Genomic DNA, 15,622 nt, shown 5'->3' on the forward strand with positions numbered 1-15,622 from the left:
GCCTTCTGGTAGTGACAGCATTTGGAAGAAGGGTTACTCAGTGCAAATAAGCAACCCAGACTATACGTCATCAGGCCTAAAGAGCCTGATACCAAGGAAACACTTAGGCTCCAACATGCTTTACCCAGAACCAGGTTCATCCCATTTCATTCAGTCTGCACCACTGCCTAAATCACCTTGTAGGAAATGCATGTTATGCAGCAGGTGCCTGATTAATGCCTGGGACTGAGACATGACAGTTCTTCATTTCATATAAGGGGCTGGCTTGGAAAGTAAAGAGTTCCCCATCCCAGGATTGATTGATTGATCAACTTTTGAGACAGAGTTTCACTCTTGTTGCCCAGGCTGGAGTGCAGTGGTGTGATCTCGGCTCACTGCAACCTCCACCTCTCAGGTTCAAGCAATTCTCCTGCCTCAGCCTCGCAAGTAACTGGGATTACAGGCGCACACCACCACGCCTGGCTAAGTTTTGTACTTTTAGTGGAGACAGGGTTTCGCCATGTTGGCCAGGCTGGTCTCCTGACAGGTGATCCACCCACCTCCGCCTCCCAAAGTGCTGGGATTACAGTTATGAGCCACCATGCCCAGCCACATTCCAGGATTTTTTAAAAATTTTGTTTATCATTTGGTATCTTTTGTTGATTTGATATATTTTGCAGAACTTATGTCCCTACCATCCCAGGATTTTTAAGTACAGGCTGAACTATGTCACAGGGCTGGGACAAAGACAACCTAAATCTCACTGCCAGCCCCCAGACATACTTTCACACTCAGGTTGGGTTTGAGTTTTGTTTTGTTTTGTTTTTCCCAAATTAGTTGCTGACCATTTAAATATGGGGCGATTACACAAAGATTGCTAGCCTCTGAAAATAAGATCTGACAGCACGGGTTAACAGTTGGCTAGAGCTCAGTAGCAGCTTTCCTTGGCCCACAGAGAATCCTCTTCCAGTTCAAAGCAATCCTGATGAGATTACTTCTTCCCTTGATGTTACCGGCCTCATCTCTGTAGGCAATTTAGTTTTTACTGTCTGCTGTGGAGAGAAAGCATAGAAAAGTAGGGCTGCCCCAGGTTGAAGGGAGAATGGAGGCCTGCAGTCCCTCCCTAGGGCCCCTGAGGCAGTTTTAAGGAACCCCAGAGGTCCAGTCAACTAAGTTCATTCTTTGTCCTACAGGGCTCCTGTTATTTCCAAAAGCCCTACTTGGGGCTTCCTATTGAGAGGATTACAAATGTATTATCTTGTGAAGAGTTAGATTACATTACTCATATGAAGAGTTAGCTCGTGTGTGTGTGACAGGACATCACCTAAGCATTTCTCCAAAGCATCAGACATGCCTTTTACCAGGAGGAATATCCCCGGCCCCACGCAGATAATGAGTTCACATACCACTGCAGGGCTTAGCTCCACGATATATCCCCAGACCTCTGAAAAACAAAGCATGTCTCAGTGCCTACCTGTGTACACACCCTGGTGGGTCTGTTTTCTAATTTTACACAGTATCATAGCTGTTGACCCCTACCTAAAATTCAGCATGCCATATGTACTCAAAACTTTCATAGTAGATACAATTCCTGTGGCTTCAGAAATGGAAGGACTGAGAGACACTCTCGAGAGAGGATTCAATCAGAATTGGGGGCTACACTGGGCTCCCTGCTAAAGGGGAGTCTGGAATCCAATTTGCTCTGCCTAAGGTGCCATCTCCCTTTGCGGGATTAAACATCTGCTCAGCCCTGTATCATCCCAACCTGCATCACCCCACCTGTCAAACAAGCCTCTGCCATCCCCTCCCTGCCAGCTGTAACCTGCACTTCTTGCCTTCTACACTTTGCCATCATCCTTCCCTCAGCTGATACTAGGATCTGCATGGTTCATCTTTCCTGATCCTTGGGTGGTAGAGATGGCGGAGGACAAACATACCCTTGGCATCAAGATACCAGGAAGAACGCAGCTCCATCTGCAAATTTTCAGTACCCACAAGCATACATATGTCACAATATGCTAAGAACCATCAGGATGGAGACAGGTGACCATCTTCAAGGATACACCCTTCCAATCGAATGCCAAGGTCACCCTGGCAAACCTCTTCCTCTTGACCCTTCATAAGACTCCAGGTGAGGGTCAAGAAGGAGTGCTGGCCTGGCACAGTGGCTCACGTCTGTAATCCTAGCATTCTGGAGGGCTGAGGTGGAAGGATCACCTGAGGTCAGGGGGTTCAGGACCAGTCTGGCCAAAACAGCAAAACCCCGTCTCTACTAAAAATACAAAAATTAGCCAGGTGTGGTGGCACATGCCTATAATCCCAGTCACTTACTGAGGCAAGAGAATCGCTTAAGCCCACGAGGCAGAGGTTACTGTGAGCTGAGATCATGCCACTGCATTCCAGCCTGGGCGACAGAGCGAGTCTTGTGTCTCAAAAAAAAAAAAAAAAAAAAAAAGGAGTGCTGTGGGCTGGGTGGAGGAAGGAAAAGGGGCCCAGGGGAAGCCTAAGTGAAAGGGGAGGGAAGGTGTTGCAATGGGGAAACAAGTCTGGTTTAGATTTTTTCATTTTCCTCTTACACTTCTACAAGCAGTCTTGATCAAACACATTCCTTGGAGCTAGGCTTGAGATACCCATAATCTGATCCCAAGACGCTGACAGGCAACATGAGGTCATTCATGAGCCCAACCAACTTCTGGCTTCTGTTGCCCCAAGACCCCAAGGAGCTCAACTAGTAAACTGGGGTGGGAAATATCCTGCGAATAGCAGGATTTTTTCAAGATGCTGGCAGACCGTTCCATTTCAATGGCAAAGGGTACAAAGAGATTTAAAGAGAGCTGCAGGTGGTGCAGTGTGAGTTTTACTCACTTCCTGAGCAACGGGGTGGAGGTAATGCTAGGAACTGAGACACCCTCCTGTAAGGTCCAGAACACAGGCATTGGCTACCAAAGGCAGCGAACACACTACCCACTTTCCCCTGGGAGCCCGCTCATACCTCCTCGGGAACAAAGTCAGGCAGAGCCCTTCCCTGAGCCCCCAAACACCTAGAATTCATCCTTATTGCCATGGCTTTTTACTTAACATGGGTACACTGCCCGTTGGGCAGTGAGGCCTTGAGCTGCCAGAGCCAGCCATCTAGTAGGTGCCTGGTCCATGCACAGTGAATGGGCAAATACCTTATCAAACCAGATCAGCAGGCCCACTGACTAGAGAAGTTCCATTCCTGACCACATGTCTACCTGGTGCCTCACACCAGCTAGGTAATAGTAATAATAATAGTAACACTAATAACAAGTGGGCACTTCCTGTGTTCTGTGTGCCAGGCACCGTGTTAATGCTGGGGTCCTGCATTCCCTGGCTGCGTGCCTCTCCTGGGGATGACTTCAGCGGAGCAATGCTGCTAACATCTCTAACCCACTCCTCATTCATTCCTCCCCACCAGAGGGTGGCTTCTCAAGTGAAATTGAGGGACAGCAGGAACAACCTGCTTGACTCAGTGCCATCTGGCTTCTCCTGCAGATCTGCTTGCCCACAAGAACGGTGCACCCCGCTCTGCTCCCATCGTGCAGGCAGGAGCTGAGGGGGCAGCTCTGCCCCTGCAGTGGGTGTCTGCCCCACCCGGCTCAGCCTGGGACTGGGTGGGTCTAGTTCAGGGGAATGATGGGAAACACACTTTGTCCCTGATGCACAGCATCTCATTCATTGAAGACGTACATGTTAACATCTCTGAAACTGGGATGCATCTTCCGGTTGGATGGCACAACATAGTTGACTGTGATGTTTCTTTCTTGGTAGGACATGTTACACTCAATGGCATCTTAGATTCAAAGAAACTTGGTAAGCAACATTCTCCAGTTAGCCTTATCAAAGAGCTGATATTTTACTCTCCACCTGTCCCAGGGAATTAGTACTTAACTGGCTCTGAGCACAGGAAGTGGGGGAAGGAGTATGATGTATCACCACCCCCACCACCCTACCCCTTGCCCTAAGCACTTCCCATGTCCTGAGCTATGCAGATGAGGAAGACGCCTTCCCCAGCCTAAAGAACATGAATGGCCTGGGCCACGGAGAGGAGAAGCACTAGAAAGCCAACTGAGACATGCAAGGACTCATGTGGTCCAAGTGTGTGTGTGCGTGTGCCCATGTGCACATGTGTGCACATGCATGGGCTCTCAGGCCTTGCCCATGCACCCTTTGGCTCACACCCGCAGCCTGTCCTGGTCATTGTCTCAGCCCGATATTTTACTCTCCACCTGTCCCAGGGAATTAGTACTTAACTGGCTCTGAGCACAGGAAGTGGGGGAAGGAGTATGATGTATCACCACCCCCACCACCCTACCCCTTGCCCTAAGCACTTCCCATGTCCTGAGCTATGCAGATGAGGAAGACGCCTTCCCCAGCCTAAAGAACATGAATGGCCTGGGCCACGGAGAGGAGAAGCACTAGAAAGCCAACTGAGACATGCAAGGACTCATGTGGTCCAAGTGTGTGTGTGCGTGTGCCCATGTGCACATGTGTGCACATGCATGGGCTCTCAGGCCTTGCCCATGCACCCTTTGGCTCACACCCGCAGCCTGTCCTGGTCATTGTCTCAGCCCACTCTTCCTCCTTTCGCTGGACTCCTCAAAGATTCCCAAACTCCACTCCCCAATCCTCTCATCTGGCTTCTGCCCTGACAACAAAGTCGCTGTTACGGGTTGAACTGTGCCCCCCACCAGGCCTCTATGTTGAAGTCCTAACTCCCAGTAGCTCAGAAGGTGACTGTATTTGGAGACAGGCCTTTAAAGGGTTGATTAAGTTAAAATGAGGCTGTTAGGGTGGGCTGGTAATGGACCAGTCCAATATGACTGGCATCCATAAAAACGGGAAACTGGACTTACAGAGGGAAGATGATGTGAAGAGACAGAGTGGGATGATGGCCACAGGCAAGCCAGGGAGAGAGGCCCAGAGCAGAAGCTTCCCTCACAGCTCTCCGGAGGAAACAATCCTGTCCACATCTCGATCTTGGACTTCCAGCCTCCAGAGCTGTGGGACGGCAAATCCCTGTCGGCAAAGCCACGGGTGCTGTGTTACAGTAGCCCAAGCAAATGAATACACTCACTGGTAACATCCCAGTGCCCACACTGACAGCCACTGCTCCCTCCTCTGTCACTTGCTTTCTCTGTTTTTTGTTTTGTTGCTATTTGTCTGTTTTTCTGCTCTATCACCCAGGCTGGAGTGCAGTGGCACAATCTCAGCTCACTGCAACCTCCACCTCCTGGGTTCAAGTGATTCTCCTGTGTCATCCTCCTGAGTAGCTGGGATTACAGGCACCCGCCACCACGCCCGGCTAATTTATGTGTTGTTAGTAGAGATGGGGTTTCACCAGGTTGGCCAGGCTGGTCTCGAACTCCTGGCCTCAAATGATCTACCCACCTCAGCCTCCCAAAGTGCTGGGATTACAGGTGTGAGCCATCGTACCCGGCCATTTTCTCTGTATTTAACACCAAAACTTGCTCTTCAGCAGCAATGGCACAGCTCCTCCTGGCCTCTCCCACTGCTCCCCTTCATCCAGGTGCCTCCAACGCTGACGTCTCCCCTCTCCTGCACATGCTGGCCGGGTGACCTCCTTCTCACCGCGGCTTCCACCCCCATCTGAACGCTGATGACCCCAAAACTCTGTCTCTAACTTACATCTGTGCTCCGAGGTTCAGACCAGATATCCACCTGCCTCCTAGACATCTCTGCCGCACATCCCACGGGCATCTCACACACATATCCAAAACTGAGTGCTGGGCATCCTTTCCTGGTCTCTGCCCTCCCTGGTACTGTCTATCCCAGCAAAGGACCCCACTGTGTCTGGGACACCTCCCTTGTTCTACTGCTCCTGAGACTGGGTGACAGACTTCTCTACACACCCAGGGCACCCAGTTCCCCTCAGTACCCTGGGTCACACCGTCCTGCCACGGATCCTGGGACATCTTTCATGGCAGGAGCAGTGTTGGACTCACCTCTATGCAAAGACATCTCAGATGCACACTCTGGACATCCCTGTCCCCGAGGAAGGGGGCAGAAACCCTTCCACACCAGCTATACAATGATCAAGAAACGGTCACTCAAAGAGGCACCCTATCACAGACAAGTTTTTATTATCCTGCATAGAGAACCCAGGAAGTATAAAAACATGTCCAGAAGGAACCCCCTCCGACTGGCCCCCTCCCTCCCAGGGTGAGCTCAGACCAGGGTAATGGGGGCTTGCAGGCCACCTCTGTCCAGCGAACAAGTTCCATATAAAAATAGATCTGTAGAGGGTTCCCAGAGAGCCATCGCCCCGCATCACGCCTGTGCAGGGCTGAGGCCTGGGACCCATCAGGATTCTGGGACCTCACTCCTCAGTGGAGGGGAGATCTACCCTGGACACCGAAGTCCTGCCAACACAGCCAGGGGCCCTTCTGTAGGAACAGCTGGGGTAGCGGGAGGAGACTTTTCCCTGCAGAGAATGACTGATGTAGCTGGAGATGGGGATGAGGCTCCATCCACCCAAGAAGGGATGCTGGTCCAGGCTTCCCAGGAGGGGTGGGGAAGGTGGATCCTGGAGGGCACCTGGCCGGGGGCTCCCCCAACCCTGACAAAGGTGGTAGCAACATCTTGGTCTCCCCAGTACCCCCAGAGTCACTGAGCTGGGGCAGGTGCTCAGGAGACGGGGAGGCAGGGGGCTGGGGGATATTCCAAGAGCAGAGGAGCTGCTGCTGGCAGGGTGGGGCCAAAGGTACCGCTGTGAGTCACTGTCCCCCACCTTGGGGTGCTCTGCAAAGATGCACTGCACCTTCCGCCTCTGGGCTCTTTCTCATGCTAGCCTCTCTGCATGGACTCCTCTTGTCTGAGGCCTGCCATCTTGCCTGCCGAACACTCCACGCACCCCAAGGAAAGAACCTTCCCTTTCCCACCTGCAAGGCCTTGTTCAACTTACATCTCAGCTTCACACTTCACGAGAGTGGCTATCTCCCCCTCCAGCCCACCCACTCACTGACCCAGAGGGCTCCTGGGGGCCCTGGGCACTGGTGGATGGTGCCCTGGAATTACTTCTTGGTACCTGAGCTCTTCTCCTGGTCTAGTCTGAGCCCCCCAAGGGCAGGCTGTGTGTCTTTTTCATCTCTTTTCTCTACCCCTTGTCTTCTCCTTCCCGCTCCATCCCACCCCACCCACACACAGCCAAGCACAGCAGACAAGTGTCAGGGGTGGCCTGAACAAACTCAGCCCCTGTGGCCCTGCCAAGATCCAGCTGCCTTCCTGCTACCCTACAAAAGCCCTGGCATCCTGGGCCCCACCATTCCCGGGGGCCCTTGTGGATAAGGAACTCCATGGTGGGCTCAGCACAACCACTCCTGCCAGGGCTCCACGAAGTCAGAGCAGGGAGGGGCTCCATGGAAGGCTGGCTAGTGCCCAAGGCATGGAGCTGGCTGGAGGGGGTCACCTCTAGAGTCCCCACGGGCTGTACAGGGAAGTGGGGGTGCCATAGGGCAGGACCAAGGACTCTCTCTCCAGAGCCAGCCTCATCCCTGGATTGGGTTCTGACCCCAGCTCTGACCCTGACACCTCCCTTGGCCTCAGTTCCCCCATCTGTACACTGGGGGTTAGACCAGCCTGTTTGAGAGAGAGGACCCGTCTCCGAGTCTCCTCTTCACCCTCCCCAAGGCTGGAGAGAAAAGCTCTTGGGTCCCTGGGGAGATGACATGGCCCTTTATGCTTTTCCCAGATGTCCTGGCCACTGAATTCATAAAGGAATGCACACGAGGGCCTCGTGGAGCCCAGTGGAACACCAGGGCCTTGCATGACCCAGCCTGGTCAGGATTCTTGGCCTCACCCTGAACTGTCAGCTCAAGGCAGGGGAACACAGAAACCAGCTCCTGAGTCTAGGGCTCTTGGGCGTCAGCCCCTGAGCTCAGTACCATCTTTGCCTGCCTGGGCCTTGGCCAGTATCCAGTCAGCCCCTGACAAGGCACAGGGAGCTGAGGACGACGCGTCTCTGGCACAGCCCCCGAGGCCTGAGCCACCAGGCAGCTGCAGTCACTGCCAGGTAGAACAAGAGCCCCCTGGGACCCACGCTGTTTGACTGGTCAATGGGTCTGTGGGAAAAGGGAACACCCCACGGGGTAGGCCCCAGCCCCTCGTGGGTATGAATGGCAGTAGGGCATGAGCCAGGGCAATCTCAACCCACTGTCTTCCCTTCAATCCCTGCCCCAGCTCTTCTCTGAGACCCCGAATTTCTTCCTGCTGTTATCTCAGGGGTCCTCTCTAGGGACTTGAACCTCTTTTCCGGGGCACTGAGTTAGCGAAGGTGTTCAGACTGGTGAAAATGGGAGGGGCAGGCAGTGAAAGCGGGGAAGCTGGGGCCCCAAACCAGATCTGGGCCCAAGCGGAGGAAGAGAGTGCTCCCTCCCACGCTGCTGGAGCACAGCTTGCCACGGTCCTTGGGCAGGGCTGGGGGTCTGGACCCCCACCGGAGTCCTGCCTTGAAGAATGGGGTCCACTCACACCTGCACCCCCTGGCCCTGCAGCTGGAGCACTCGTGCCTGCAGGGCGCTGATCCCGCTGAGGAGGGCCTCTCGATGTTCAGCTGAAGAGATGCCTAGGCTCACCAGGTCCCTGAAACAAAGGCTAGTCACACTCAGCTGGCTTGACCCCAACTTCTGCTCCTCCCATGAAGGCCCTCCACTCTCCCTCCGCTTCTCTGGACAGGTTGGGACTTCCCAGTATAGGCAGGGGCAGGGCCCCTGGTATCCCCTAGCCCCAACCTTGACCTTGGTGCCTCGGACTCACTGGGCGGTCATCTCGGCCACGGCCTCCAGGCTCCCGTAGCCAGCAGCTGTGAAGCTGTCCTTGTAGCGGCACAGGTCCAGGGCCTCCAGCCACGCGCCCACAGAGCCAAAGGAGGGGAAGGTGGAGAAGGCACGGTCCGCTAGTGGGGTGGGAGGCCTGCGGGTCAGAGGAGCTGTGCTCAACCGACAGCTGGGATCTGGGCCCAAACCTGGTGGTCTCCCGGGGAGAGGCCAGCTGAGGATGAACAGGAGAAGGGGAGGGTAACCGGGCCCTGGGGCTGGACCCAGCTCACATGAGCACCGTGCTTTCCTGAAGAGGCGAGGGCTTCAGGTTCTTCAGGCAGGTGGAGGCAGAGCCAGCTAAAGGTATTGGAGTATCTGGAACAGTCTGGGGTAGGACATGCCTAGGACTGGTTGGTGACTCATATTTGGAACAACGAATATTAATTTCACATATTTGATTCATTGGGACTACAAATGTGTTAGGGCTATTACCACATCTATTTCTCCAGTCAGAGGTCATTGTACCCAGGGATGCAGGCAAAATCCAGGAGACGCGGAAGTGACCAGGAGGATGTGCAGTGCGGTGGGCCTGGGCAGGTGGGAGGGCTACAGCCCTCTGGGGCAATGGGGTGAGCGATCGCTCCTGGACAGGTTGGGGGGTGGAGGTGGTGGGTTTGCACTTGAGTCATGCAGGAAGACCCTCCATGGACAGGTGAGAGGCTGGCTGTCTCCTGTGGGAACATACCTGGGACAGGTAGTCGGGGCACAGTTGGGGGGCTCCGGGTCCTGCACCATCTTGCTCAGGATGCTGTGGATCTGGGAGAACCTGGGCCGCTCACCTGGGTCCTTCTGCCAGCAGTCGAGCATTAGTCGGTGCAGTGGGGTAGGACAGTTCCTGGGAGGTGGCAGCCGGAAGCCATCCTCCACAGCCTTGATCACCTGGGCGACGGGGATAGGGAGCAGAGAGGAGGCTCCAGGTTTCCCCAGGACACGGTGCGCGCACACACACACGCACATACACACGCACAGACACACACACACGCAGACACACAAACACACATGCACACACACAGGCACGTGCACGTGCACACGCGCGCGCACACACACATGCATGCACACACACACACACACAAAACACACACAAGGAAAACTCAGGCAGTGGCCAGGCAGAACCGAAGCAAGCAGACAGAGAAGAGGGGCCTGGGGCTGGAAGGCTGAGGGCCAATGGGTAGAGGTCAGGGAGCTGGGGCCTGAGGTAAGAGGGTCAGAAGGCATGGAGCTGGAGTCACCAGTTACTCACGTCTTGGCCAGACATGTCCCAGTAAGGCCGCTCCCCAAAGGCCATCACCTCCCACATGACGATGCCAAAGCTCCATACATCACTGGCGGAGCTGAAGTGGCCAAACTGAAGCGTCTCAGGGGCGGCCCACAGCGCTGGGCTCCGGCCACTCTGTAGGAGCAGGCAGGTCAGGGGCAAGGAGGAACTGGATGACACACGTTTCCCCACCTGACTGAGCCCTAGATCCAGCCCTGAGTGTCATCCTCCCAAGCAACCCCCAACTCCAGCTTCACATCTGGGAAAGACACAAAAGCTGACCTCAAGGGGAGGTCCACTCGCATTTATGCCAAGACCAGCTGGGTGGAGGGGCAGGGAAGGGAGTGGAAGTGGGGAGCTAGGGGTTCCAGCGCAGCTTGGCGGGAATCAGAAGGCGCAGGCAGGCTTGGCTGGGGGCACCCTCACCATAGTGGTGTAGACAGCCTCTGCTCGGTCCCGGGGGCCCCGCCCGAAGCCAGAGATCTTGCAGACAAGGTCGCTGCTGACCAGCACGCGGCGAGCTGCCAGGCCCCGGTGAACGTAGCCCATCTCTGACAGATACTTCATGGCTGATGCCAGCCCAGGCAGCAACCCCATCAGTTGCCCAGCCACCAGCTGCCCCTCGTGCCGCTGTGGAGGGAGGAGACTGAGGCCAGGGCTGTGGGCTTGGATCCCCTGGTGTTGTGTGACGCCAGGGCAGTCACCCAGCTCTTGCCAGGCTTTAGTTCACCCTGTGACCACAGGTCAGCCCGGCCACTGGGGATGATGCCAATTCCAAGCCCTACCAAAGAGAAAAGTGAGGGACCCCTGCCCGCTTTACAGAATAAAGTGGTCATTGGCAGCCCCAGGGCCACTCACCCTGAGGAAGCCGTCCAGGGCCCCATGGCTCATGTACTCGGTGACAATCATCAAGGTGCTTCCTGTGCCCAGGGATGGGAACACACATGCTAAGTTGACTACTCCACCCCGCGCACACACAAGTTTCCCCCCCGGTGCCCCAGACCGGGCCTCGAGAGCCAGAACCAGCACCAAGCTCCCTAATCTCGCCATCTGCCTGCCCAGCCCAGGGTCCACTATGCCGAGGAACAAAAGAGGAGACATCTTAGGTGGACAAAGGCCAAGGCCATGAGCTGCAATAAGCTTGCTAAGAAAGATCAGTCTTTCTAGGAGTGATATTCTAGGGGGTCAGAAGATCACTGAAAGGTCAGAAAGGTCATTCTGGCTGGGCGTGGTGGCTCATGCCTGTAATCCCAACACTTTGGGAGGCCGAGGCAGGTGGATCACAAGGTCAGGAGATCGAGACCATCCTGGCTAACACGGTGAAACCCCACCTCTACTAAAAATACAAAAAATATATATATATATATATTAGCTGGGCATGGTGGTGGGTGCCTGTAGTCCCAGCTACTCGGGAGGCCGAGGCAGGAGAATGGTGTGAACCCAGGAGGCAGAGCTTGCAATGAGCCAAGATCACACCACTGCACTCCAGCCTGGGCGACAGAGCAAGACTCTGCCTCAAAAAAAAAAAAAAAAAAAGAAAGAAAGAAAGAAAAAAAAAAGAAAGGTCATTCTGAGCCAGAGTGGCCACTCTAGGAGAAGGGCCACCCTGAGTCAGTGAAAGCTGAGGTCCCTGGCTGAAGCTACCTCCCACAGCTGAGGGAAGGACCTGGAGGGGCAGGGGCACCCCAAACTCCCACCCCATCATTTCCACCCACCATACTCGTGGGCTGGGCAGCAGCAAGGGAGCACCAGGCCCTACCTCGGGTGACAACACCCTCCAGCCGCACGATGTGGCTATGATCAAACTGGCCCAGAGTAAGGGCCTCGGCCAGGAAGCCGAGCCTCTGTGAGTCGGAGGCGCTGTCCCTCAGCGTGTGCACGGCTACGGGCAGCTCCTGGCGACCGGGGAGCTGTAGGCAGCCACAGCACAGCTCCCCAAACCGCCCTGTGGGGAAACAGCACATCAGATACTGCCAGAGGCCACTGCCTTGGCTTAGCTGAACAGGCTGAGCTGAGGAGAAAGTGACTCTGACCAGCCTGGCCAACATAGCGAAACCCAGTCTCTACTGAAAATACAAAAATTAACCAGGCATGGTGGCGCATGCCTGTGATCCCAGCTACTTGAGAAGCTAAGGCAGGAAAATCACTTGAACCCAGGAGGCAGAGGTTGCAGTGAGCTGAGATTGTGCCACTGCACTTCAGACTGGTTGACAGAGCAAGACTCAGTCTCAAAAAAAAAAAAAAGTGACTCCAGATCATGGACTGTTGCCAGTTTAAATCCTGGTAAACTAAGTACCAGCAGTGTAACCTAGAATTCCATCTCGTTCCCTTTCTTGGCCAGTCTCCTCTGTGAAATGGGGATTCCTCCCTGCCTTCCTCAGTGGGGGGAGGTTTCCAAGTCTTAAAGAAAGGACGGGGCACATGCCAGTGTGCCAATGGCCATCAAACCCCATGTGACCCAGGACGGATGACAATGACATCTATTCTTCCAACCCCGCTCCTTTCTGGCTTCTGTCTGGAGACAGTGTCAGGGGATAATGTCAGACTCCCAGTGAAAGCAGCTGCCATCTCTGAGCACAGAAGGTTGAGGATTTGTAGTCAGGAAGAAAGGCTAGCAGGAGACTGGCGCTTAGAGAGCAAGAGCCGACAGCCAGGCCCTGTGAGGAGTGCTGGGAGGTCCCCACATTAGCCCCCAGAAGGCAGATATCATGCCCATTTCACAGATGAGAAACTGAGGCTCTGAGCAAAAGAGGGCCATGCCCCTGATCGTGCAGCGGGTCAGTGGGAGGGCCAGGACTAGAACTCAGTTATGTCTGGCCCCCAAGCTTGCAAAGGCCCCTCCCCACGGCCCCATAAAGGCCTGGGACTAAACTGCCAGTGGTAGTGTGCAGAGGTCTGACCTTGAGGACCAGGAGAGGGTCACAGACCCCTCTGCCATCCTCTTCCCTATAATCAGGCAAGCCAGGGACTTTCTGGGTGGAGGGTGGGCTTGGTGTGGAGGCAGGGTTTCCAGACACGAGCAGGGACTTGGGTGGAGGTGGGCTTCAGGATAGCGGTGTGGACAGAGTAGGGGCGGGGCCTGTAGAGTGGGTGGGGCTTCCAGATGGGGACAAGTCTTCCTGGGCGCCCAGCTTGCCTGCTCCAAGCCTCCTCTCCAGCGTGACGCTTTTTGCATCCAGTTCCTTGGCAAACAGATGCACAGCCTGCAGTGGGTCCCCACAGCTCTGGGGGTCCAAGAATGTGCGACGTGTTGGGACTTTGACTGGGAGAGAAAGAGATGAATCTAAGGAACGGGGCCTCCGCCACCAGGGTGGACAAGCGAGCTCATGCAGTGGAGCAAGGCAGAGGGCTGAGGAGTGAGGAAAGGTGGAGCCCGCCCCTCCCCAGCCAGGCCCAGCCAACTCACAGTGGAAATACAGCTCCTCTTCATCATGGGCGTCCCCTCCTCCTTTACCATAGCTGCAGGGCCTGGCAGGGAGTTCAGGATCATTCTTTCAGCCAGGCCACCCCAGCCCTTCCCATTGCAGAGCACTGAGGGCAGTGCCCCTTGGTCCCTTCAAAAGACAAGGCCTGTGCCCTGGGGGAGGGGCCTTCCTGTCCAGCTGGTTTAAAAGTTTCTCTGTAGTTTGACAACCTCCCCATGGCACAGATACAACCATAGCCCTAGACCAAACCCTCACCACCACCACCATCCCTAGCTACTTTCACACAGTGAAAATTATTGCAACTCCAGAGGCACCCAATCCACACCCTGACTGCAGGCCCCCAGCTGACCCCAACCTGCGGTTTTACGAAAGTGTGAATGAGGCAAGCGGACCCAGCACTCAGCGGCAGCTTCTGGTCTGGTCAGGAAAACGAACACGGAGAGTTAGCCACAAGCCCACTCATCAGTGCTGACAAAGAAGGGCGGTGTACTGTGGGGACATGGGACAGACAGCCCTGACCTGATCTGAGCTCATTGTGGATGGCTTCCTGAGACAGAGGCAGCCACGGGCCAAAGGACTGCATCACAGTCAACAAAGCCACAGGTTGGCACTTGGAGCCCCCAGGGGCAGGGCCTTTCTGGCCAGGATAAAGACTTCAGCTTTGATTCTGGGAGCAGAGGAGAGCCCCTGTGGAGTTGAAGCAGAGGAGTGCAATGATTTGATTTCTACTTTCGAAAGAGCTCCAGTTGCAGAGTGGAAGCTGCCGTGGGTGTCACCACAGGAGAGGAGCTGGCAGTGCTTCCAGCTATGGGGTCAACATGGGCATGGAGAGAGGCAGAGGACTCGAGTGACATGAAGGTGACAGGGGCCACAGGGCTGAGAGGTTGCTGGATGGCAGAAAGGAAGAGGGAGAAGTTGCCCACAGAGTTTATGGTGGTGCCATTTACTGGGATGAGGAGACAAAAAGTTCATATTTAGACACCTGAGTTTGCAGGCCTAGGGGATAAGCAGGGAAGATAAGAAGGGGGTTCAACGTGTATGTATCTGGAACTTGGAAGAGAGGCCTGCTCTGCAGCTACAAATCAGGAGCAATGAGCGTGGCCCAGGGAGAGAATAGAGTCTCAGAAGAGGGACTAGGAATAAGTCTGAGAAACCCCAACATCCAGGCTAGAGGAAGGAAGCACCAGGGACAGTACAAAAGAACCACCAGAGGAACAGAAGGAGAGTGGAGGGAAACTCGGGCAGGGTATCACGGAGACCAAGGACAGAGAAAGTAGAGGGGGTGGTAGAGAGAAATCACATAAAGGTACAAGCGGGCAGTTTCCGAAGTTTTCACGACAGAGATGATCACATGTAGATACAGATGGGAAGGAGGAGCAAGGCTGTCACACAGGGGGAAGCAGCCACCGAAGGGTGTTGACGGCCTGGGCTCAGAACCTGACTGCACGGACCTGCTTCCCAGCTCCTCCACTCGGTAACTGTGGGACTGGGTGGCTCCATTTTCTCTTTAATAAAATCAAGATAAACATAGGCCTGCCAGACAGCAGCATGTCAGACAGCTTACCAAGCCTCCACACATGTTCACTGTTATGGGGGGAGAGGGGGACATTAGGAGTAATAGTGGGCTCTCAAGATGGCAAAAGGGTGGGGTTCGGTCATAGATGGAAGGACTGATCCTGGCTGGGAGGATCACCTCCTCTGAAGGAAAGGGGGTGAGGACGGGTGCAGAAGCAGGCAGGTGTGTAGGTTTGGTGGTAAGTAACCCAGGGGCCAGTGAGGAGGCTAAAGAACAGGTGTGACAGGTGTGGCCAAGACAGCAAGCTGCAAAGACAGGGAATCTGCAGGCCAAGAGGGGTACTGGATTAAGTATTGGGGTGAGGCCACGCATGGTGGCTCATGCCTGTAATCCCAGCACTTTCGGAGGCTGAGGTGGGTGGATCACCTGAGGTTAGGAGTTCGAGACCAGCCTGGCCAAAATGATGAAACCCCGTCTCTACTAAAAATACAAAAAAAAAATGAGCTGGATATGGTGGCACAGGCCTGTAGTCCCCGTTACTCAGGAGGCTGAGGCAAAAGAATCACTTAAACCGGTGAGGCAGAGGCTG

At 54.8% G+C, this 15,622-nt stretch overlaps 1 protein-coding gene across 1 annotated transcript in view; it reads right to left on the reverse strand.

The window, feature by feature from the left end:
- Window positions 1–8,182: 8,182 nt before the first annotated feature.
- The window catches only part of EPHA10 (EPH receptor A10), a 47,658-nt gene continuing 40,218 nt past the window's right edge, over window positions 8,183–15,622 (reverse strand). Inside the window, exons 9-17 of the mRNA XM_021939572.2 lie at window positions 13,499–13,560; window positions 13,229–13,354; window positions 11,852–12,037; window positions 10,951–11,012; window positions 10,519–10,722; window positions 10,078–10,227; window positions 9,523–9,716; window positions 8,776–8,931; window positions 8,183–8,601 (exon numbers count right to left, since the gene is read on the reverse strand). Of these exons, the coding sequence (XP_021795264.1) occupies window positions 8,487–8,601; window positions 8,776–8,931; window positions 9,523–9,716; window positions 10,078–10,227; window positions 10,519–10,722; window positions 10,951–11,012; window positions 11,852–12,037; window positions 13,229–13,354; window positions 13,499–13,560 (1,255 nt within the window). The 3' untranslated portion in view covers window positions 8,183–8,486. The remainder of the gene's footprint in view (window positions 8,602–8,775; window positions 8,932–9,522; window positions 9,717–10,077; window positions 10,228–10,518; window positions 10,723–10,950; window positions 11,013–11,851; window positions 12,038–13,228; window positions 13,355–13,498; window positions 13,561–15,622) is intronic.

The sequence above is a fragment of the Papio anubis genome, chromosome 1 (assembly GCF_008728515.1).
Source record: "Papio anubis isolate 15944 chromosome 1, Panubis1.0, whole genome shotgun sequence".
Classification (NCBI taxonomy): domain Eukaryota; kingdom Metazoa; phylum Chordata; class Mammalia; order Primates; family Cercopithecidae; genus Papio; species Papio anubis.